This window comes from Mustela erminea, chromosome 18, assembly GCF_009829155.1.
Source record: "Mustela erminea isolate mMusErm1 chromosome 18, mMusErm1.Pri, whole genome shotgun sequence".
Taxonomy (NCBI): Eukaryota; Metazoa; Chordata; class Mammalia; order Carnivora; family Mustelidae; genus Mustela; species Mustela erminea.
The window spans coordinates 59739836-59763551 of NC_045631.1; the positions used below are offsets into that span (position 1 = coordinate 59739836).

General features: G+C 59.1%; 1 protein-coding gene across 10 annotated transcripts in view; it reads left to right on the forward strand.

Annotated features, from left to right (window-relative positions):
* Positions 1-2402: 2402 nt before the first annotated feature.
* The window catches only part of RNF213 (ring finger protein 213), a 108271-nt gene continuing 86957 nt past the window's right edge, over positions 2403-23716 (forward strand). For 8 of the 10 annotated variants that reach the window (XM_032321989.1, XM_032321984.1, XM_032321995.1 and 5 more), the window contains exons 1-7: positions 3765-3906; positions 12809-13050; positions 18269-18775; positions 19006-19128; positions 19738-19913; positions 20501-20659; positions 20997-21193. In XM_032321989.1, coding sequence (XP_032177880.1) covers positions 3810-3906; positions 12809-13050; positions 18269-18775; positions 19006-19128; positions 19738-19913; positions 20501-20659; positions 20997-21193 — 1501 coding nt within the window. In that variant the 5' untranslated portion in view covers positions 3765-3809. Of the gene's footprint in view, positions 2502-3764; positions 3907-10363; positions 11369-12808; positions 13051-18268; positions 18776-19005; positions 19129-19737; positions 19914-20500; positions 20660-20996; positions 21194-23716 lie in introns of those variants that run through there. The other 2 variants (XM_032321986.1, XM_032321987.1) reach the window with 2 other exon arrangements.

A 23716-nucleotide genomic window follows, 5' to 3' on the forward strand; every position in this document is an offset into this window, starting at 1 on the left:
GGAAGTCTCTGGAACCCCTGCTTCCCTTGGAGCCCCTGGTGGCTTGTCTCTGCACCTGTCGGAACAGGAGGTCCACGCCCCCCCCCCCATGCCGCTTACTGACTTCTCGGAAAGTAGGGAGTCGGAGCCTGGCTCCAAGCGGGCTTCCTCTTCTGGAGGTTGCTGTCCTTCAGTCACCCTGCGAATGCAGGTGACAGCCCTGCTCCGAGGCAGCCTGGCTAGACGGGCTCCTAGCGGCCGAAGGAAGAGGAGGTGACCTGACACTCCAGCTGAAGCTTCGTTGATCTTGAGCCACCAAATAGGCTGGGAGTGCAGGGGCAGACAAGGCAGGACAACAAGCCCGTCTCTCAGAGGTGAGATGTGACACATCCTTCTACCGTCTGCTTTCTGCTAAGGAGTGGTCAAGAACACAGAGAAGCGGACAGGGAAGATTCCTTGGGGACATTAAAATATGGCCTTAAAATCCAAAGCGTGTCTCCCTCGGTGGGGCGTCTCTTGCCAGAAGCATCCTCATTCCTAAGGCTGTGTTGCATTTTACAGCAAACGGGCTACACCACGCAGGTTGGGTGTTTTCTCAGCCGCTTGACTCATCCGGGGTGTGACCTCCCGACCCTGCCAGGCTGCAGAGTGCTGACCGCAGTGCCCTCTCTGCCGGCCCTTCCACACCCTGTTACTGGGGGCGGGCTCCGGGTTCTGGAGCCCACGAGCCACACCTGCCTGTGAGAGCACATGCAGGAGGTGCCCCGCCTGGCCAGCAGGGCTAGCCGGTCACTGGCCTGGAAGGGCATCTGGGTTTTGCTCTGCTGACATCTCCCCAAATCTGATGGTGACACGGGACAGTGTAGGGAAGGGCTGGGCTCTCCCTTCACTTGCTAGTCCCAGAGGAACCCCAGATTCCCAGAACCCTCCCTGGATTCTGACTAAGCCCCCCTCCTGCTAGGACCCAGAAGGGACAGCCCGGTCCAGCCTGCCCAGCCCAGCACCCTGCCTGATGCCCCCTTCTTTCAGAACAAGCTCTCCTGGGCCCCACACAAGGTCAGCACAAGGTCAAAGCCACAGCAGCGGACACAGCTTGGATCCTGCCCAGATCCAGATGAACTAGGCAGTGGGCGTGGCAGGCCGTGAATTGGGGTTTGTGGCTCTTGAGTCAGAACGAGGTCAGTCATGGCGATCTGTGCTGAGCACCCCGTAAGCACCTCCTGAACTCAGTGAGTGGGGTTAGAATGAAGAGGCCAGCGTTGCAGGGGGTGGGCACTGCGGGAGGGGAACCCCAGGAAGTGAGTCTGCTGTTCCCGGGCCGGAGGAAAGTCGTGGCTGGAGCGTGTGGAAGCGAGTGGGTTGGAGACACAGGCTGGAAAGGAACCCTGGCCTTTTAAATTATCGTCGTCCTGCCAGATGGAGTTTGTAGCAGCCCAGGGGCCCCCAAGTGCTCTCAGGGTCGCTGGTTCTGCGGGAGAGAGCAGTGAGGAGCGGAGGGAGGAACACACATCATGGTCCTGGCACACCAGCACTGGGTGTACTATTCTTACTGCTCCATTCTCCCACAGCCCTGGGATGTCGCAGGGTGAACTCACTGTCCGACGGAGGGGTAGGGGTGCAACGCAGGCCACGGGGCCTCTTGGTTATCAGTGACCATCCCAGGGCTGGCGCGGGCTGGAAACCCTCACGACCATCGGCCACTGAGGTCACTAAATCTGTGCAACGCCCTGATGCAATGGAGCTGGTGACCTATACTTTGCACCCGAGTGTCTGGCCTAGCGTCCTCTCTGCCCCTCGCTGGCCGGCGGCTGGTTCTCCAGGGAGGTGGGCGCTGTCCAGGGTGCTGGGCTCCGGGTGGGACTGGGGGGGTGGGGGTGGGGTGGAGGCTGCTGGGGGACACCCGGGGGCAGACCCTGCGGGTCCAGAATCTGTGCTCCCCTGCACCCTGCCCCGAGGGCAGCGACAGGCAGCGCCTCCCCCTTGTCCACCGGGGGGCGCCATGAGAGGGCATTGTGGCCGCACCCGCCCGAACTCTCCCTGCCCGCAGGGGCGGGACCCGGACCAGAGAAACGAAACTGGGCCTCCGCGGAGGCTTGCACGCTGGGGCGGCGCGGGTGCGCGGAAGGTGCGGGGGGTGCGTGGGAGCGCGGGCGGGCCGCGGGGTCCTTGGGTCTGGGTCGGGGCGCCTGCGTGCTGCGGGCCGTCCCCTCCCGGCCGCCTTTTCCCGCGGCGCCTGGTTTCGGTTTCGCCTGGGGCCCCGCCCCGCGCCTCCCCTCCCCGCACCGTGCGGACCCCAGCCCCCGGCAGCCGGTGGGCGCGCGGCGTGCGTGGAGGAGGCCCGGGGCTGGCGCGGAGGAGCCCCGGGGCTGGCGCGGAGCCCTTCGCTGCCTGGGGTTGCCGGGGGCGCCCCTGCCTGCGTCCCCAGTAGCTCCCCGGAGCGCAGCATCTCCGCCCCGTGGCCGCCCGAGCGCAGCGTCCTTCGCGTTCCCAGCGCTGCCCGCCGCCGGGGTCTCCAGACCACGGTGGGCACCAATGCCGCGACGTCCTTAAGGGCCCCGAGGTGGCGGCGGGGAGGCCGGAGAGGGCGCGAGTGCGGAGATGGGGAGCCGGCTGCCCTCGACCACCCCCCCCCCGGCTCCCGGCCCCCGGCCCCCACGTGACCCGGCCCCGCCGGCGGGCGCGGTCGGAGGGGGGGGGGGCATGGGCGTTGAGTCCCGCGCGCTCCTGAAGCTGGGGACGTCGGAGGCTGATTGGCTAGAGCGTTGCCCGGGTTCTCCTACGCCTCAGGCCCCGGGTGGGGGCTGGAAACAGAAGGGCCCTTCAGGGACTTCTGAGACCTGTGGTGGCTTTTCTGGTGCGCGGGGAAGCAGAGCCTTGCGGAGGGCAGCAGAGGGGTGGAGGCCCCGCCGGCACTGAAAATCGTGGAGAGGCCGGACCCGGACCCGGACGGTGGTCGCGCCCCTGGCCATGCAGGGATGAGGGGCCGGGTGGCGGCCGAGGCTTGGAGAGGACAGGTTGAGCCGGGGAACCTGGCCCACACCGTCTAGCGCTCCCTGCCCCCAAGAGCTCACTAGCTAGTGGACGGCGAGCCAAGTCTGGGGGAGGCAGGGCGGGCAGCCTGCTAGCCTGACCACTGGCCTTGTTCGCCCCGAGCTGCCCCAGCGCACAGGCCGGCCCCTCGGGGCCCTCTGGCATCTCTGAAGTGCTCTCTGCCCCACCCAGTCCCCACGGCACCTGTGCACAGGCGCTTCTGTCTGCCCCTCGTCCAGCACCCAGCGGGCCCTCTCACAGGGTGTCTGATCTCAGGGTTCTGCGAGGGCTGTGTCTCTGCTGGAACAGTGCGCCCTCCCCCAACACCTAGTTCTCAGTTGTCCCAGCCCCCAGGCCCAGCCAGCGGGAACAGTTTTAGACTCACAGAGGGACGGAGAACCCGGGAGGGGTGACCCTGGCAGGGGGTAGGGCGGGGGGGGGGGTTGGGAGGTGGGGGGAAGGGGAGGCAGGAAGAAAACCTGCCGGAGCCCCTCGTGGGGGAGGAGGTGGGGGAGGGGGGAGATGCCCGGGGTCAGGAGGGGCGGGTATGGGGTCAGGAGGGGCGGGTACCGGATGCGGGTTCAGGGCTGTGAGTGCAGCAGGTGAGGAAGTGCTAGCACTAGGCTTTCGATTTAGTGGGGGAGCTTCTGGGCACTGTAATTTCCCTTTCCCAGGAAATGAAACTGAAGCCGAACAGGTCACGTGACAGGCGGCTCAGTATATAGTCAGCTGCCTGGGGACCCTTTTTCTTCCAGACCTGCAGGAGCGAGCCTGCCTGGAGCGGACCCACCCCCGGAGGAATGGAGTGTCTCTCATGCGGCTATGTCCCCGAAGACAAAACCTCCAAGTTCTGCAGCCAGTGTGGACAGAAGCTGTCTCCTGTAGCCCCCGTACCAGGTAAGGGCTGATTGGGGGCCGTGGGGTGGGCAGCAGCCCAGCCCCGCTTCCCCTCGCCGAAATGGAAACCGTGGTCAGCGGGCAGCTCCGGCAAGTAGTTGGAGGTCTTCTGTGGCTGAGGGACTCTTACTAGAAGCACTTTTGTTACAAGAACAGTTTCAGCAGGTTCTTTACTGGGAGCTCTTGTTGCTTTTTAAAAACTTTCAATTTCATTTCCGGGAGAGCTGAGGCATTTCTGGATTGCAGAGGATGCTGCGTGGAAGTGGTATCCCAGGTGATGTGATGGGGTGCAGGGTCCCCACAGCCTCGACAGGACCCTCTCTGGTGATGGGGGGCAGGTCAGTGTCTGAAAGGGAAGCATGTCACCTGCCAGCTCAGGTCAGTCCTTAACTCTGGGTGTCCAGGACCTCAGGCTGCCTTCCTTCCTTTCCTAGGTGTTCTTGGACCCAGGACCTTTGCACTGCCTGTTCCCTCAGCTTGGAATATACCTTTCCTCTGAGGACAGCACCATCACCCCCTCACCTCCTTTCTGTCTTTGCTCCTCGGCCCTCCCACCTGGAGGCCCACTCTGACCACCCCCAGTGAGAACAGCACCTGCCCGGCCCCCCCACTCCCACTCCCGCTTGCTCGGGCCGTTTGCCGTTCTACGCGCGGCTTCAGACAAGACCTTTGCTCTCTTGTTAGCTGCTTTATTCCAAGTCCCTGGCACGGCGCCTGGCACAGAGTAGGTGCTTGACTAATAATTTCCGGACCCAGCAAAGAAAGGCTTGTAGAAGATCGTGTGTGTTTTCTAAATATAGTTTGTGTGCGTGTGTTCGCGCGAGAGTCCGTAAATGCTGCCTGTCCCAGCCCTTCTTGCTTGCTGACCCCGGGGTGATCCGCGAGGGTGCCCTGTGTGTGAAGGGGAGGCCCTGGTTCGGTACTCTCGCCTCTGCTGTGTGTGTACAAAACGCTTACATCCCAGATGTTTTTACTGGACTGTAAGAGGTGCGAAGGGACGGCTGGTTCTGCTGTCAGGTTTTGTTTGACTTTCTTCGGCCGCTGCCGCTTTAGGGAGGAGCTCCGGCTACAGTCAGACCTAGGGAGTCTGTCTTTTCCTTTGGAACACAGGGGACTTGACTCATGCAGTCGATCTTGCATCGGCTCGGTGTCCGCTGTCCTCATTGGCTCCTGGCTGTCTGGATATGGGACCATGGCCTAGCTGAGCTCTTGGTGGGTCCAGGCAGAATTTTCCACCTGCTCGGGCTCCACACCCCTGGTCACTAGAAGAGTGAGTGGGAGTGGGAGACCTTGTGAGGGGGTCTTTGGGACCCCAGAGAGTATAAAAGCCCAAATCAGAGCAGTTGGTGAAATGTCAGTGAGCCTGACGTTGTGCTCAGTCTTGAGGGAGGAGACATCGTAGATTCCCATTTTACAGATGCCAGGGGTGAGGCACAGGGGGTTAAGGAAACTGTCTGCAGTCCCACAGCTAGCAATTGGCAGAGGCAGGATTTGAGCCCAGGCCGGTGGCTCTGCAGAGCTCGAGTCCTGGGAGGAAGCCGTGGGCTTGCGGCCTCTGAGGGAAGGGTGGGGGGGGGGGTGCTGGTGGCCCCTCCGTCTGCTCTGAAGTGCCACCACCTGGGCACCCCTGGGCCCTGGCCTGTATGGGGGTCAGGGGTGAGGCAGGGGTTGAGTGTGGGCCCCCAGAGTGGACATGAACGACTGTGACCAGGTAAAGCAGGGGGACCCCAGACAGGCAGCCAGAGGACCCTGAGGGCCTTCTCTGGAGTCTGGGTCCATTGCCTCATGTCTCATGGAGACCTACCTCTTTGGGAAAACACTTGCTCTTCTCTGTGGTCTCTGCGGGGGGACGCAGTACCTCTGCCTTCCTTTGGTTTTGTGTGTGTGGGGGGGTGTCTCGGAGCACTGCTGAGGGTGGCCCAGATGTCATGACAGAACTGGGAACGGAAGGTCTGCGCGCCAGCCTGGGCATGTGTGGCAGCCTGGGCGTGTGGTGCTTTTACAGGATGCCATGAAGTCTTCCTGTCCTGGCAGCAGGCCAGGGGTCACCGTCCAGGGCCCCAGGGCCCCGCCGACCTCGGCGGGTAGGGAGGGAGGGTCAGGTGCACCTTCTCCCCCACCACCTCTGAGATACCCGCATGCGGCCGGACGGGAGAGCCACCGGGAGTGCTGGCTTCTCACGTCGGGGCCTCCCCTGCTGCTGGTGGGAGCGGGGCGCACGGGATGGGACTCCAAGGGATCCCCAAGGGCCAGGGGTCTCAGGAGCAATGGCGGTCTCCCCCAGTGCCCCTGCCCTGCACAGCGCCCCCACCCCCATTCTCGGCCAAGCTTCTGCTTACAGGAAGGGAAACCGAAACCAAGCTGGGGCAGTGCGGGCGGAGGAGCTCTTCTTCCTGTCGGCCCCTCCCAGAGCTGGCGCGGGGGCCCAGAGAGGCCGGTGCCGCCGCTGTTCCCAGGTGCTGGGATCTGAAGCTCATTTCGGGAGTGCAAGGCTGAGAAAGCATTCGTCCGGCGTTTCCAGGGCAGAACCAAGTGGTTTTCTTAAAGCCCGGGGACAGAGCCGGCGCGTGAAGTGCAGGGAAAGCCGCACGGGGCCGGGAGAGCCGCGAGAGTGTTCTTTTGAGCAGAGGACGGATGGGTAGAGGCCGAGGAAGTTTCCCAAAGGATTTTCTTATGTTAAAGACTTAGAGGAACCGGAGGCCTTCCCCCTTGTTGAGCTAAGGTAGTTTGGGGCTCTGGCAAGACGGTAACAGGACGAGCCCTGAGAGCTCCTGGAGGAGCTCCATCCCGGCCTCCTTGTCGGGCGGCCACAGTTCTAGGGAAGTCCTGTTCCCTCTACCATGTCTTTCTGCCTCGCACCTCCTGTGGCTGCATGCCTGGGTCGGGGAGGCTGGGGGCCGGGCACCGACCACATAAAGGAGCGGAAATGGGGTGTGTGGAGAGTCCCAGCCCATCCTGGGCAGAGAGGGGCCAACGTTGCCCAGAGTCATGTTGGGCAAGTCTGATGAAGTTCTAGAATCTAGGTGAGCTTCGGTGGGGTGAGGTCCAGAGCCGACAGCTAAGAAAGAATTCTTAAGACGTCTCTGGTGCAAAAAGGTAGTTTATTAAAGCACAGGGACAGGCTCCGTGGGCAGACAGACATGCTGCCCCGCTATCCTGAGGAGGGGCTGATTATATACCCAGGAATTCGGTAGGTGAGGACAAAGGGGTGTTCAGAAGGGCTATCGGGGTAAAGAGACTGTCAGGATATTGAAGGCCTGGTTATTGTCCAGCCAAGACCGTTTTTCCCTCTAATGAAGCACTAGCATGAAGACCATTGGAGTCTCCTGGTGGGATGTCACAATCCTGCTATCAAGCGTCCTTGTTAGGGAGATTTAGGTTTAGAAGAAATTTAACTTTATTTACATTTCCTTCTGCCTCCGCCTCCTTCAGTTTTTATGGAGGGGAGGGCGACATTAGGGCTTGAGGAACTGAGTTATTTGTCTCTGGAAATTGGGCTATTGATAAGACAGCTGCTTTATTGCAAATCTCTAGGACATTTGTAAACCAAGCGAGACTCCTGCCTTGCACGATTGTGATCTCTGCAAGTTAACGGTTTGTTTTTCTTTTAGGGCAGCCAGGGGTGCCTGAGGAATGTCACACACGTTACCCAGGGGAGCGGGTGGAGAGGGGGTGCAAGGTGCCAGCTTTGGCTTTGTCCTCCGCCAGCCTCCTGCTCCCTCATCAAGTCCGACGGTGGAGGGTAGGGCCAGGGGGGAAGGTCAGGTTCCCCAGGGGACCCCCGTCGGACTCTTTCCTGAGTGCTAGAAGCCTGTTATCAGGAGAGGAAGTTCCGGCCAGCGTCGTCACTTTCTCATTTTCTGCTATGTCCCAGTTTCCTTGATGTTTTTATAAGGGAGAAAGAGGAGAACCTGAAACCCTGTTCGCGTCCAGGGTAGGGCTGGGGGCCCCGGGGCAGCTCAGAGGCAGGAGAGGTACAGGTGGGGGGGCCCCAGGCTGGGGGAGGTTTGGGGCAGCCCTGGAGGGTCCCTGGCCAGGGTCAGAGCCATCCTGCCTGTTCGTGCCTGTGGGGCTGGTGTGGGCACCTCGACTCCACGGCCACCGGCACAGGCCGTGGGTTTGTGCTCAGTGAGCGGACTCCGGCCGGGTGGGCAGGCACACCTGGACGGTTGTACTGCTCAGTGCCCTGGTTTTATGATTTCGATCGTGGTAAAACATTTATAACGTGAAATTTACCGTTTTCACGGTGTGTCGCTGTTCGGCGGCCTGAGGCCCGTTCCCGTTGTCCTGCGGCCTTCCCCATCATCCCCTCCAGAACCTTCCATCTTCCCAAACTGAACATCTATCTGCAGTAAACACTGATGCCGCCCACAGCCGCTGTCCCCCACCGTCTCCTGTCTCTGGGAATGTGACTGCCCTAGGGACCTCTGTGAGAGTGGGAGGCGTGCGTGCTCACTTTAGCCTTGAGGACCTGCAGGGCTGCGGCCCCTGTTTTCCAGCCGAGGGCTGGGCCCGGATGGCAAGGGGGCCCCGGGCTAGCTGGCGGCCGTCCCAGGGGTGCGTGCGCTGCAGACCTAGGCCTGCTGCTGGGGCTCTCCTCGGAAGCCTGGGTGTCGGAGTCCGCGTGGCTGATCTCGTCGGGTCGAGTTAATTTTCGGTGACGTTTTATAGAAGTGATTTGGGGTTGTCGGTGAGGCCCCTGCCGTCTCCCCTCATTCCTGTGCTAATCAGCCATTGACCCGATTTGGGGACCTGAAGGGGAGCTCAGACCCATTGGCTCTCTGTGTACCCCCAGGTCTGCTCACTTACAGGCATCCCAGCGTGCATACATGCTTCGGGGCTAGGGGACAGGAATTTGTTCCAATTCAGCCAAAATATCCTACGGGCAAGGACCAGGACCCCGACAGCTGTCCCCAGGGCCTGTTGTGGCTTCTGTGAAACTGTGGGAGGCAGCCCAACGCCTGGGTTCAAGCCCTGCTGCCCAATTGTCCTTCCATATTTGTGTCTACCAGGAAAGCATCTCCCCCGTTGACTGGCGGTAGGTACTTGGCGGGTTCACACACAGAGCGCCTACTAAATGCCGCGGCAGGTTTGCTCTTCCTGAATCCAGCTGGAAGTAACACGTGCTGGTGAGAACAGAGGTGATTGGAAGTGGTGCTGGGGAGCAATCGGTCCAGAAAGAAGTCTTCAAACATTCTTGGTACAAAAAGGGTGGTTTTATTATAACACAGGGCAGGACCTGTGGGGAGAGAGAGCTGCCCCCGGACTGTGGAGAGCTGCGGAGAGATTAGATACTTTAGAGTTGGGGGAGGTAAGGACAATGCGCAGTTTCCAGAAAGATTTTCCTGTCTCAGAGACTCACAGGATCCAGGAGACCTGGCTAGCATTTCCTCTAGCAAGGCATTATCTCCGGAGACTGGGACTTCCTGGAGGAATGTTGTATTCTGCCCACCTGGAGTGTTTGTCAATAGGGCTGAAGGTCCTAAGGAAATTTAATTTTATGTACATATCTTTTGCCTTTGTTCCTCAAGTCATGAACGACCTTCCCATTGTAGGAGGGCACAAAAGCCATGAGGCCTGACCTCCTCCCAGCCCTGGCCCTCTGCATTGCCTGTTAACCAACATTATTAAGTGTTTGGTGTGTCCCCTTCTGAATGTTTCCTCTGCGTGGAAACGTGCGTATGCATATGTGTTTCTGTAAGCTGGTGGGTCATGCTGATGTATTTTGGGAATACAGGTGAGGCTTGGTAGGGTAGTGGGTCTGGAGCCGAGAGCCAAGAAAGAACTCTTGAGATGTGTTTGGTGCAAAAAGGTGGATTTATTAAAGCACGGGGACAGGACCCGTAGGCAGAAAGAGCTGTGCTGGGGTCGTGAGCTGTGTCTCATGATGTGCTCTCGAGTTGGTGGGGTGAGAGGGAGATCGTGAGTCTCTGAGGAATTTTGGAAGCAAGATTTGCAGGGCCTTGAGGGGCCAGCTGGTGTTGGGAAAAGGTCATTTACTACCGTCTAGCAAAACCTGAGTCATGAGAACCTTCAGATGTATATCCGTGGGTCATATGCCTGGGGATAAAGATAAAGAGAGCTTCCAAAGGAATTTTCATTTATTTTTTATTTATTTTTATAAATTTTTGAAGATTTCACGTATGTATGTATGTATTTTAGAGAGGGGAGGGGCAGAGGGAGAAGGAGAGAGACTTTCTCCGGCCCCGCACCCAGCATGGGGCCTGACGTCATGACCCGAGCCCAAATGAAGAGTTGGATGCTTAGAACCGACTGAGCTATTCAGGTGCCACCAGAGAAATATTTATATTTTAAAGTCGACTGACAGGATCCTGGGGGTCGGGCTAGGACTGCCTTTGGCCCTTAGCAGAGCATCAACATCGAGGCAGCTGAGTCCCTAGAGGAAGGTCACTCTGCCTGTTTCAAGGACTTGTCAGTGGGCTGTAGGTAGTAAGGACATTTATTTTCCTTCTGCCTTTGTTCCCCACGTCACTGGGCACTTCCTTGTCCCACCATTTGTCATAAGGGACATGGCGAGGCGGATCTTGCCCCCGGAACAGTCTGTCTGGAGGACGGCCTCGTGTGTTTATAAGCATGAGGCTTCTGGCCCCTCTGGCCTGTGGGTGTCGAGGTTTCTCATCCACCCGCGTCCTCTGTAGCACTGGGCGCTGCACATCTTGCTGGTTCGTGCCAAGTGGGTGGGGGCACACGGCATCTCGTGGATGCCTTGCTCACTTCCTTGATCAGTAGAGAGTCAAGGATGTTTTCGAGGCTCTTTTTCTTTGAACCACCTCTTGTTTTCCTCTTGGGAAGCTCATTTTTTACAACAATTCTTACTGATTCTTCATCGGCGTCGAGGCTGTTTAATCGGAGAGGACCAGAACCGCAGCCCCCTGCTTCGTCCGCTGGAGGAAAGCACTGCCTGGACACTCGGCTCCAGAGCCAGGGGCTTGGGTTTCCACAGGGCTCGCTCTCTGTCCCGAGTTCCTCTGTGTCTGCGTCTTTCTCTGGTCCCCTGCTTTGTCCTCAGGCTGGCTGTGTTCATGAAGGCAGACGGGCTCACCAGCTCCAGTGCCTGGGATCCGTCTGTCTGACCAGGGAGGGAGTCACTGTGTGTCTGAAACCCCAGTCACCAGCCCTGGAGGCCGGCTGCGTCCTGCCAGTCACCGGGGCCAGGGGAAATGCCAGGTTCTGATTGGATCAGGCTAATCAGGGATCCCACCACCAAGAGGCAGGTAGAGGCCAAAATGCTCACAGTTTATCATCAAAGGAGCGTGGTCCTGGGCGTTGTGTGCGATGATATCCTTGCTGCTTTGGTTCTTCAGCCATCATATTGTAGGGGAGGAAGAATTTTTCTCTACTCTTCAAAATGCTTCTGGCTGGTCTGAGAATTAAATTGACCTGAGACAGATTGACAGGAGAAAAATCAGATTTAATTTCTTTACGATGAGAGATTGCAAAGGTAAGTGAAAGGAGGTGTCTCTGTCACCCCGAACTCAGGAGAAGGGAGGGGTAGGGGTCTGGGATGCCAAAGGGAAGACAGCAGGCCTCAGGGAGGTGGGAAGGAGTCAGAGGTGAACAGATGTTTGCTGCGCCATCAGGACACTACGGGACACGAAGACTGTGGTCCAGCAGGCCTTGCTAAGTTCCTCCTGGCCCGCCATCCCGCCATCCCTAGTTCATAGCTTAAGGTAGTTATGTGTGGCGGCTCCCAGTTCTTCCTTCTCCATTCTTTTTTTTTTTTTTTTTAAGATTTTATTTATTTGACAGACAGAGATCACAAGTAGGCAGAGAGGCAGGCAGAGAGAGAGAGGGAAGCAGGCTCCCCACTGAGCAGAGAGCCCGATGTGGGGCTCAATCCCAGGACCCTGAGATCATGACCTGAGCCGAAGGCAGAGGCTTTAACCCACTGAGCCACCCAGGCACCCCATCCTTCTCAAGTCTTGTAGGCAGTTGGGGGAAGGCCAGAATTTCTTTCTGAGTTTTTTCAGCTCAAAATAGTCTTCATGACAAAGTGGCCCATCTGTAGGTAGTAAGGAAATTTAATTTTCTTCTGTAAAGAAATTTATTTTCCTTCTGAGAAAATACAGTTCTGAGTATGTGTATTTAGCCATTTAATGTAGTTGTTATTAGTTCTGAGTCTTGTCACAGTCACCCAAAGGATGACTTCTGAGGGCCAAGTTCCAAATGCCAGAGAATTTACAGAGAACCTCCAGAATTTACAGAGGGGAGGTTGGGCCTAAGATAGGGCCTAGGAGAAGGAAGAGGAAGGGGCTTCAGAAGCAGGGCCCCGCAGGGCTTGGCTTTGGAGGCCAGGCTGAAGGAAGGTTCCGAGTAGAAAGCCATCTGAAGTTTGTGTGGGGGGGGTGGCATGGGGACCCAGCTTTGAAAATAGGGTCCCTGAAGGACTCCGTTTGGGAGGGGCCCCCTCTGGGGATGGTGGCTGTAAGCAGGAGCCACTCTGAGAGCAAAGCAGCTGGGGTACAAGGGTCAGTGGGGGCAGGGACCAGGGAGGCGCTGGGAGACTCTGGGTCCGGCCAGGAGCCCCAGTGAGAGGGGCTGAGAGTGGGGCGCCTGTCCCTGAGAAGAAGCCCCTTGGGCAGGGAGGGGAGCGGCTCGTTCTGTTTTAGACCCAGGGCTGGGCCACTCTGCTGATGCCGACGTCCAGCGTCAGGAAGAGCCGGACGGTCAGACTGCACGCGCTGTCCCGGGGATTCGGCCCCTTCCTTGGGGCTGGAGCCGGGGTCCTGGGTCCGTCATGCCCACCCAAGAGCAGAAATTGTACGGAGGGAAAGTGCATGTTGGCCGAGAGGGCTGATCTGGCCAGTGTCCTCACGGGACTTAACTCCGGGACTTTCCTTGGGGACTTTCCTTGTCCACTCACATGTGTGGACCTTTGCAGATTCTGAGAACAACAACCCTGAGGCGGTGCCGGCCCCGGAGGAGAAAATGGAGTGTGAGCAGGAGCTAAAGGGGGACGGTGGCCCCAAGGTGACGTCGGACCCCGAGGCAGAGATGGAGTGGGGACAGGAGCTGAGGGAGGACGGTGGCCCTTTCTTGTCCCCGGACTCAAGTCACCTCCTGCGGGAGGATCAGGACGAGCCTGCTTCCAGTGTCTCCTTGGCTGGCCCAGGAGTGGGCAGAGTGAGTAGTCCTGGGCCCTGGTGGCGGGGGTGGGGGTGGGGGGGGCGGGGGTGTCTGTGAGGAGCAGCGATGGCCCATTTCCCCCCTGCTGGGCCCAGAAGCTGCCGCTGCTGTGGTCTCACCCTGGCGGAACAAGGGGCCCCCCATCCTTACTGTGCGGCTCCGTGGGGCCCCCCCCGCCCCCGATGCAGCAGCAAGGGCAGCCCCGTCTCTGCGGCTGGTCGGCCGTGGGCTCTGGGTTCCTGCTCCCCCGCCAGGCCCGGCTGGGTCTGGAAGCCTGAGCTGCTGCCCCGCTGTGCCTCCTCTCGGGACCTCTTTGCCTTGACCGGGCTGGCGTTGAGGTGTGTGGAAGGCACAGAGGCAGGGTCGCTGCTTAGGAAGGTCGCCTGCTCACCACACACTCCTCGCCTCGAGTGGGGGTGGGGAGCCGGGGCTCAGCAGTCCGGGGCCGCCCGCCGACGCCAGGCCCCGAGTGGGTCTTGCAAGTGCGCGAGCAGACGGGGGCCCTGGGCAAGGCTTGCAGGGAGCGCGGGGACAGGTTCAGGGGCAGGTTGGGGACCGTGACGCGGCAGAAGGTCCCGTGCTGCAGCTCGGCCTGTGCGGACCCAGCAGCCTGGGGCTCCCGCTGGACACGGGGGCCCGATGCTGTCCTTCCGTGTCGGGGTTGGGGCCGGTGTCCCGTCTCTTCTCAGTCGTTCCTTGCAGTGTCAGGCCAGCGGGGCAGACGCGCAGCCGGCAGCATCGCGGTTAGTGGGGGCGCCGTGCGGGGTGCGCGGAGGGGTGCGGCGGTGCGGGGGGTGTGCGAGGTGTGGCGGGTGTGATGTGAGGTGAGAGCGGGGTATGTGTGTGTGTTAGTGTGTAGTGTGCGTGAGCGTGGGTGTAGGATTTGTGTCGTGTGGGTGTGAGTGGGATGTGTGGAGGCGCAGGAGTCTGCGTGTGTAGGGGTGTGAGTGTGATTGTTGAGTGTGTGTGTGAGTGTGTGTCCTTCCCCTTGGGGCGTCGCTGTCCCGAGCAGGACGTGGGACAGTGAAGGTTCAGGTGAACTCTGGGAGCGGGCGCCGGGGGGTGCACACCCACAGGAGGGCACGTGGCACCGCGAGTGGACCCGACTCTGAGCCCAGCAGGACTGGGTTTTCTTTTTTCACCTTGAAGTAACCAGAGTGAGTTTAAGGCTTTTTTAAAAAACGGGCAAGAATAAGCAAGAATACCATGAAAAAGAAAAGAAAAAGAGAAGTCTGAGTGGGACGTACTGCACGGAATCAAACAGAGACGAGTTACAAAGCCATAGTCAGTGACACAGTGAATTCTGGGGGCGATCGTTGTACTAGAAGAGACATCCCTGAGTCAGAACTGGGATGGGGGATGTATAAATATGCGTCTGCTCTCTGAACGGGGAGTTTCTGGGAATCAAAGCAAGGGAAAACACTACAAACAAGAGATCAGTGTCTTTGACTTAAAATTAAAAATGTCGTAGAATATGATAAGCACAAATGAAGGGCAAACAATCTAGGAAAAACATAGAATATTTTTATTTATATGAAAGTACTTTTAGCGAAGAGTGAGTTTCCTCAATATGTCAAAAGCTCTTAGAAATCAAGAAGAAAACAGTAAACATCCCAGTAGGAAAAAGTGGGTCAATGGTAGATTATAGTCTCTAAATGGTCTATACATTTATAAAGCTCCCACCTCTGAACTCAAACCTGGAAAATAAAAAGAACTCCGAGCTTTTATGTGAAACTTATAAAATTAAAGGATGGATGTAAAGTCAGCATTTGGGGCCGAGCTCTCCGTGCACCTGCGGGTCGTCTGGTGGGACCCCAGCGAGGCAGGTGCTCTTCTTCTCTGCTTTCATTATGAGAAATGACCCCAGGAAGGCATCTGAAGGTTTCAGAGAGGATTTAATCACAGCCCCATTTTCTGTGGCCCAAAGGCTGGAACCCTCTTGAGATCCCCCCACCCTGGGCAGGGCCCCCTGGGTCGTCCCTAGGCCGGAATGCACTGTGGCCTCCGACTGTTATTTTCTCAAAGATGGAAGCCGTGGGGAAAATTCTTGCGATCCAATCACATAACTAAATAAACAAAAAGAGAAAAGAAGAAAACCCCAAGAATGGTAAAGGGGTACCAGTGAAAACGGCAGAGAAGGGGCCTGCGGGGTCCTGTCCCTCCCAGGGAAGCACCAGCCACGCTGAGCAAAAGAGCGCAAGTTCAGTTGCACGTCTGGAAAGTCTCAGTAGCGGGAGACCTGGCCCTGGTGGCCGAGCTTGGTTTGTGGGGTTTCGGCCTGGTCCCACTCCCTCCCCGCATGGGGGGGTCTAAAGATGCCGCCCATTCTGACGGAGGACGGGAGCCCTGCAGACCGTGTTCTGGGGCTTGACCTCTGGGATGTCTAAGGATGAGAAGCGCTAAAGAAGCTGTTCCTGGAGGACGGAAGTGGGGAGTCATTGCTCAGAGGGCATGGGGTTCCTTTCAGGGGGATGAAAATGTCCAGAACGAGATAGTGCATGTGTGCAATGGCTCACTGTACGTTCTGGGATTTTCACCCCGGTGTCAGAAAGCCGTGTGTGGCACTGTCACAGGAGGGGTTGAAAACAAAAGCCAAAATGCACACGCTCCCACCCGCGCAGGGGAGCACAGGTGAATGCTGAGGGGTCGTCCCTGGGGATTCACTCACGGGGCTTCGTGGCCGTTGCCCCGCTCCCTAGTGACCCCGCATAACGCCACGCTCAGACGGCACGTGCGTGTGTGAGCGGGCTCGTGGGTGCAGCTGGGGTGTTCCCACGGGGCGGGGGGACTCTGCCAGGGAACCAAGGGCCAGGGCCCCGAGCTAGGACGGGACCCTTTATTCAATGAGTCACGAATCAGGCACATCCCACCCAGCAACGGAAGGAGCGCCAAAAGGCTGAGTGGAAGGTTTTCTAGAGGCAGAAAGGGGGTGGAAGAGAAAATTATTAGTAAAGCATGCATTGTTTTCGGGCAAGGTTGGACTCCTGTGGGGGTCAGGCGGAGGGAGGGCCAGGTGGGCTCACTTTCCTACAGAGGCTGTCCCGGAGGGATGGCCTCTGCCCAGGGGCGCGGGGTAGGGGACAGGAGGAAGGAGGTGTCTACGAAAGGGACGTCGAAGCAGGAGAGGACAGCAAGGAGGCGCCCTGACTGTGTCGGGCGTTTAACTGATGGGCGTGGCTGCGTGACGAGAGGAGGGATCGTGCCGTGCAGGGAAGCCCCTGGGTGGCCGAGAGGACGAGGGGGCAAGGCAGGTTTGGGCACGTTCAGGATTGGCTGGTTTGAGTGATCGCGGTGGGCCCCGGGCTGTCGGGGTGTTGCCAGCCATCGTGTCCCCGGCCCTGGGGTGATTTCGGGCAGAGGAGCAGTGGCGGAGGGAGGTGTGTGGGGTGTGGGCTCTGGGTTGGTTGGTTTGCAAATGGAAGGGAGTCTTCCACAGTCCAGGAGTGAGCTAGCCCTGGGCAGGGCGGGCTCCAGGACTAGCAAGGACCCCCAACTGCCAAAGCGCCATAAACTGCAGAAAATAAAACCCAGGATTAATACCGGCGGCGGGAGCAGGACAAGTGCAGGGTGAGGTGGGCGGGCTGTGAGCAGGGTCTCCCGGCCACAGTCCGGCTGTTACCTGGGTAAGCTAGTCTCTGGCCGCTGGCACACAGTACAGGACCAGGGAGTCCTTGGAGAATGGGCAAAGCCATCTTATTAGGGCTTCAGTGGCTTTCAGGCTCGGCCTGCACCATCCCCTCCAGGAAGCCTTCCGGGCTACAGGCCACCTCTGAGATCCCAGCCCCTTTGCCATTGGCTTCCCCACACACTTAACACCATCCGTTTACATAGTCTGCTTCTCTCCCGAAACCACTGGCTTCGTGGGGCGGGAACAAGCCTTGTGCTCTTGCTCCTGGTCCCTGCACAGAGTCCAGTCGGAGTGGAGTTGGCGGGGCTCCCAGGGGCACGCTCCGGGCCCTGCCCGGGTCCTCCTGGTCTCCAGCGGCCCTGGCAGCAGCTCATTGGAAATGCAGACCCCCAGGTCCCCCACGCCTGCCGCGTTACCGTCCGCATGTTTAGTGCTCTGTACTCCCACGGGTGTTGGACAAATTACTGCCTTAGATGACCTTTCTTTATTTTTAAGTTTTATTTATTTAAGTCATCTCCACACCCATGTGGGGCTCGAACTCACGACCCCGAGATGAAGAAGAGGCACGTGTTCTTCTGACTGAGCCAGCCATAGCCCTTAGATGACCTTTTCTTTATTATTTAAAGATTTTATTTATTTATATTAAGGAGAGGGAGTCAGAGAAAGCAAGCAGGGGGAGGGACAGAGGGACAAGCAGACTCCACAGAGTGTGGAGCCCAACGTGGGGCTCAATCTCTCGGCCCTGAGATCATGACCTGAGCCAAAGTCAAGAGTCAGCCGCTTAACCCCCTGAGCCACCGCAGACCAAGGCCCCCCCCTCGCCCCTTAAGGCCTTGGTCCTGCCAGCGCGACGGTAGCAAGTGTCAGTTTACAGGCCAGGAAGTCTCCCTCGAAGGCCGCAGCGCTGGGGTGGCCCCGTGTGTCCTGCTGGTTACTGGGGGCAGAGCTTGGAGAAGACCCAGGCCCTGACCCAGAACCGGGCCAACAGACCCCAGGCCTGGGGTGGGTGGTGAGCCCAGTGCTGTGTCTCTGGCACTTACAGGCCAGTGGCCCTTAATGCACCGGCCACTCTTCCCTTGCCCCAGAGCTGTATCCCAGGAGCGGTAGGGCATCGGGTGCCAGCCAGGTCCACAGAGGGGCCTCCTCCCGCTGCTCCCCACAAGCTGTTTCTGGGAGCGCCGGCCGCCGAGCAGGGCTCTCCAGGCTAGAAAGGGCCGTTCACACTCTCCTGTCCTCCTGGCCAAAAAGGATTGGACGTCGGAGTGTGGTACATGGGGGGTCGTGTCTGCTTTGGAACTTGGAAGCAGCACGCTTCGGGATGTCCCATGGCAGCCCCCGGGGAGGTTCTCGGCTGTGATTCGCCGGGACGAAGGGTGTGGCCGGCACTGCTCGGCCGCCTGTCCTGCAGCTCTGTCCCCCGCCGACGGTTTGCGTCTCTCCAGGATAAGGAGCTTGTAGATCTGACAGAGATGAGGGGGTTTGGTCAGGCCAAGCTTGAAGTACTCAAGACATTGAAAGGAAATTGGAGGAAAGTGTTGGGAGAGTGTAGTGACCCCAGGAAATATAACGAGTGTCTCTTCTGTTCAGAGCAAAAGGAAGAGAGGGAGGAAGAGAAAGAACCAGAATGCCTCCGCTTCCGCTGAGCCAGACTCCTTGCTGGAGGCCGCCTCCGTCCCCGGGGGCATCAGTTGGCCTGGAAACTCGTGCTTCCAGGACCCAGCCCTACCCCAGAGCGGGGCCCCGCAAGGTGCTCCGACCAGCAAGCCGAGCCAGCTCCCGGGCGCCACCCCGATGCCGCCAGAAGGTGGTGACCACCCAGGGCCCATGGGACACGCCAAGACTGGTGGCAGCCCTCCGCGGGACAAGACCGGAGGAGGTGCCCCCCTGAATGGGAAGGGCCATGACACCCCCAAGCCCTCCAAGGGCAGGGCCCCCCACCAGGAGGGGGCTGGTCCAACCACCTCTGCCAGCAAAGACCTTCCTGGGAAGGAAGGTGCTGCTCAAGAAATCCTGCCTCCTGAGTCCAAGCGGGCATATGAGCCCAGGATGGAACCACAGAGCCCCGCGCAGCAGGCCGGGGCTCACGCCTCTGGGGTGAGTTGTCGGGAAGTGATGAACGGGTCCACTGTGCCTGGACCGCTGGCTGTGGCCAAGCAGCTCTGCTGCTGCCTCCCTGCCCAGGAAGGGCACCCCTGGGCCTTGCTCCCCGGGATGACACCCCTCCCTGAGCCACTGGTCCCTCTCGCTGGGCTGGTAGCAGCGCTGACCTGTTCCCGTCAAGTTGTTGCCTGGGTCCTGACGTCTGGGGTCTTTGTCTCTTCCAGGAAACCGCTGCTGCAGCCCAACCCGCTAAGCCCGTGGGAGGCGCTGGGGAAAAAGCAAAAGCCAAGACTCAGAAAACGAAACAGCCGCCCGCAAGCTCCTCTGCTTCCCCAGAGCTCCGCCAGGTAGGAAGGCATCTTGTCTTGGAAGCCACGTCCTGCTGTCTGTCCCACCATCTGCTCCTTTGGGCCTTGTTCCTTCTAAAGTTCATCCTTCGTTCAGTCATTCAGTGATTCCCTTTTGGGTGCTGGGGATGCAGCCACGAAGGAGACCTGACTCCTGCCATCATGGCCCACATTCTGTAGGGGAAAAGACAGAAAGCGAAGTTAGGCACAGGGAGGGCCACATGGAAAAGCAGGGTGCTGGGGGAGGGAGCCAAGGTGGGTGCTGAGAGAGCGTCGCCAGGCAGGGTCTCCTCAAGGAAGTGCTGGTGGAGCAGAGATCTGCAAGCGTGAGGGGCAAGCCATGCAGTTCTCTGGGGACACACCCCAGGCAACAATGGCAAGTGCAAAGGCCCTGTGGCAGACTGTGGCAGACTTGTACTGGGAACAGTAAGGAAACCAGTGACCCCAGGAGCAAGTGAGGGGAAGAGGGTTGCAGAGGGGTTCTTGGGGTCTATAGCAGGTGGGTCAGAGGGCAATGGAAGGTTCTGAGCAGGGAAGGGACATGACCACTCTGGCTGCTGTGACAAGCATTGACTGGAGGGGGCAAATGGGCTTGGTTACTTGTTCCAGGAAGCTGAAACCAAGGAGAAGGTGGCCGTTGCTGGAGACAAAGCAGGTGGAAGTGATAAGGCCAAGACAGGGGCTCCGAAGAAGCCGGAAAAGAGTGACAAGGATTGTGCGGCCGCGGTGAAAAAGGAGAAGGAGCAACAGAACCGCAAAGCCGGAGCATGTGACGTGAAGGAGAGGTAGGTGTGAGCCCTGGCACCTGGGGTCAAGGATGCAACCTGCCCCAGGGACGCAGGCACAGCCTCCCAGGCTCCCCCACCTCATCCCTGCTGGGGCAGGAGACAGATTCCCAGGCTGCCCTTCTTGGTGACTCTTTTGGGGAAATGGGGGAACTGCTGAGGAGGTGGGCGGTGGGGGAGCCACGTGTCCCCATTCCTTGCTGGTGATATGCTCCAGCATACAGCCCCCAGGGTCCCCCAAGGCCACATGAGCCTTATGGATCTCAGGGGAGAGGCTGGCATGTCCCAGAGTGCTTTCTGTCCCCTCCCGCCACAGCCCCCAGGCCTTCAGAGCGGGACAGAGATGGCCCCCCACCCTGTGAGTAGAAGCCCACCCCCTCCTCCGCCGTGAGGGGGCACCCAGCAGGACCCACATGGCATGGGTCTGTCCGAAGCGTGGACTCTGTTGCCCTCCGCCGGGGTGTGTGTGCACAGTCAAGAAACAGAGGCACTGTTGTGCACGTATGGTGTGTGAGTGTGCATGTGTGTGTGTGCAGGGAGCAGCCGATCTAGATCTAATCTGTGTTTCCTTTCATGCTTTCCTCCAGCCCACTGAGTTTCCAGGAAAGGATCACGGTGTTCTTCCACGCAATCATTTCCAGGGACGTCAGCTTTGACCCCAACGTGCACCAAGTGTTTGTCAAGGGGGGAGAAGAGTTTGGGAAACCCAAGTGGGGTCTCCACGTCTGTGAGATGCACTGCACCAAGTGAGTGTGCCAGGGCTGGTGGGCACTGTCGGGGAAGGCACGGAATAGCCAGTCTTCGAAATACATTGAAATCATGATTTTTTTCACGTTGCTGACATTCTCACGCTTTGGAAGACGACGGCTCCGAACAGGTACTCCCTCGGCTGCACTTCTGTGCCGCATGTCACCGTGGCCCGCTTAGTGTTGGTTCCGTCGGCAAACTGTGTCTCATTCTAGAAGCATCCTCTGGTCAGCGGTGATTTCTAGCCCTGGGTTTGCTCCAGGCTGTTTGAGGAGTGGTAAAATGTTCAAGCTAGGAATGTGTTTTGGATCACCGGCCGGTGTCCTGTGGTTTCAGAGACCTGTACGAGAACGGGTTCCTCGTGGAAGGCAGCGCCGTCCTTTCCCGGCAGCACCTGAATAAAGCCATTCCGTACAAGTATGTTGTCGTGAAGGGCAAGAGCAGCGACTACGAGTACATCTACAAGCCTCAGCAGAGCCACGAGCACGTCAACCGCTGTCTGCAGGTGAAGGCGGAGCTTCTGGGCGCAGGAGGTGAGTCGCCAGCGGGGCCCCTGGCCCGGGCTCAGGCGTGCCGACGCTGGGCCTCCCAAAGTGGCCAGTCCTCTGCAGAGCGGGGGTCCCCGTGGGAACTCTGGGCCGGCACTGCCCTTGCCCATGCCCCTGGGCCCTGGCCCCTGGCCTCCAGCTCTGCATTGAAGAAACCCAAGTTCAGAAGCCCGTTTTTGATCAGTGTAATGGAACCGCTCACTTCCCAGGGGAAACCAGGAAAAGGACTTTGACTCACAGGCAGAGAGGGTGAAGCCGCCGGGGGTGAGGCGGTGAGAGGCTGGGCGGAGGGGCCGCAGGGCTCTGGCAAGAAGGCTCAGGGCGGGAGGACGAGGCTGGAGCTGTGGGCGCCCGCCCCCTGCCCCGGAGACTGTGGGTCGACCCCCGCCCGCGCCCACGGCCCTGCTGCTTGCGTCCTGGCCACGCTCTGCTCGCCTCCTTTCTCCTGTTCATGTGCGATTGCTTCCTTGTCTTGTCTTTCCTGCTTTTGCTTTGCTCTGTTTTCTTCTCGTTGTATGTAGTGTGTGTGTGTGTGTGTGTGTGAGAACATTGTATGTGTGTAAACATGGTGTGTTGATGAATGTGGCGTGTGTGTGAACACGGTGCGTGTGGAGTATGGGCGTGTGTGTGGGGACACGGCGTGTGTGGTGTGCACGTTGGCACATCGGTGTGTGTGGCCTGTGTGGCGTGTGCGGTATGTGTTCCACTTACACATGATCTCCGTGGCTTCTGCTTTGGGAATGTGCGAGGACCTTCTCTGTGGCCTGGTGCCCGGTCTGTGCCCCGTGGGCTGAGCCAGACTAGGCAGCGAGCTGGGGGCGCGCGGACCCTCATGTATCTAGTAGATGAAGCCCGTTTGATAGTCAAGTCTATTCTCGAAAGGCTGGCGTGTCTGTCAGCTCCCGAGTGTAGCCCGGCGCTGCTCCCTGCTGCTGCCCGGCCCCGAGCGCCGCGGGCCTTCAATGCAGGGTGGCGGTCCGGACCTGGGGCTGCGGGAGTGTGAGAGCGGGATGGAGGTGAGGCCTGGTGACCTGCGGGACAGCTTGTGGGGAGGCCTTGGCAGGCTCTCCTCAGAGGTCATTGTCATCGCTACAGACGGTTGGGGAAGGGGCGTGGAAGGTGCCGGGAACCGGGTGATGGCAGGGGCTTCGTGTCCGCTCTGTCCCATGCTGCGGCGGCTCCTCTATAGCACCTGAAATAACTGCAGGTCACCTGGTTCCCAGCACGGTACGGGCAGGGGTGGCTGTCCCCTTTCCTCCCTCTACGCATCCCCGCATAGCGTGAGTGGCAGTGGCCAGGCCGCCGGAGTGGGGGCTTCCGGCTGTAGCCCCGCACTCTGAGAGACCCAGACCATGGCCGCGCGCCTGGGGGGGCCTGAGCGTTGTCCTTCCGTGTCCTCTTCCTCTGTCCCTCTGTGGTCCCTCACTGTTCCTCCACGGCCCTCCGTGGTCCTTCTACGGTCCTTCCACAGCCCTCCACGGTCCCTCTGCCGTCTCTGTGCTGTCCCTCCACTGTCCCTCCACAGTCCCTCTGCCACGTGCCGGTGCTCTTCTGCCTGGAACCGGGGGGCGTGCCTGCTGTCTGCACCACCGGCTTCTGCTTCTCCACCTCCGCCTTCGTCTCTGCTCGGCCCTCGCTCTGGGGCCTGCCTCTGCGGCCACCGGTTTCACTGGGCTTTCGTTGGTTTGTTTCCTTTCTTTCTTTCTTTTTTTAAGATTTTATTTATTTATTTGACAGACAGCGATCACAAGTAGGCAGACAAGCAGGCAGAGAAAGAGGGAAGCAGGCTCCCCGCTGAGCAGAGAGCCCTGCTCGATCCGTGGGGCTCGATCCCACAACCCTGGGATCATGACCGGAGCCGAAGGCAGAGGCTTTAACCCACTGAGCCACCCAGGTGCTCCTCATTGGTTTATTTTCTGTCGTGGTTTTTCATTCAGTCTGACTGTCCTTAGTGGACGCACTTGGCCTGCCCGCGTTCATCCTGACTGCGGCTGGAGGACAGAATTTGGCCATCTTGACTTGTCTTTTCTGTTCACCTTGTTTTCATGTCCTCTTTTGGGTATTTTTTCTAAGTTGCAGAATTTCTTTCTCTTTCGTTTTCTCTAGTGGGTTGGAAACTTAAACATGTTATTTCTTTTCTTCTGGTAGATTCTGAGAGACCAAAACCTCTGATGGCCCCCTCTCCCCCATCCTGGTGTCAAAGGTGTCCTCTGCCCAGGTGACCTGGGTGGCACTCCCTCTTCCTCTGGGATGTGGGCCTGGCCAGGCCAGCAGCTCACGTGGGCGCCTGGAGGCCGGGCACAGAGAGTAGGAAAAGCAGTAATTCCCAACAGTAATTTCAAGTTCTGGCCAGGCTGGGGTGGAGCAGAGGTGGGTGAGTGGGGACCTCGGTGCCGACAGCGGGATGCGGGGGACCTGCTCTTCCAGACACGTGCCCGTCCTGATCGTCGTGGCTGAGTTCATGTGTTCATGTTGCCTCTGGCCGTCTTACTGACCCCTGGTCTTCTG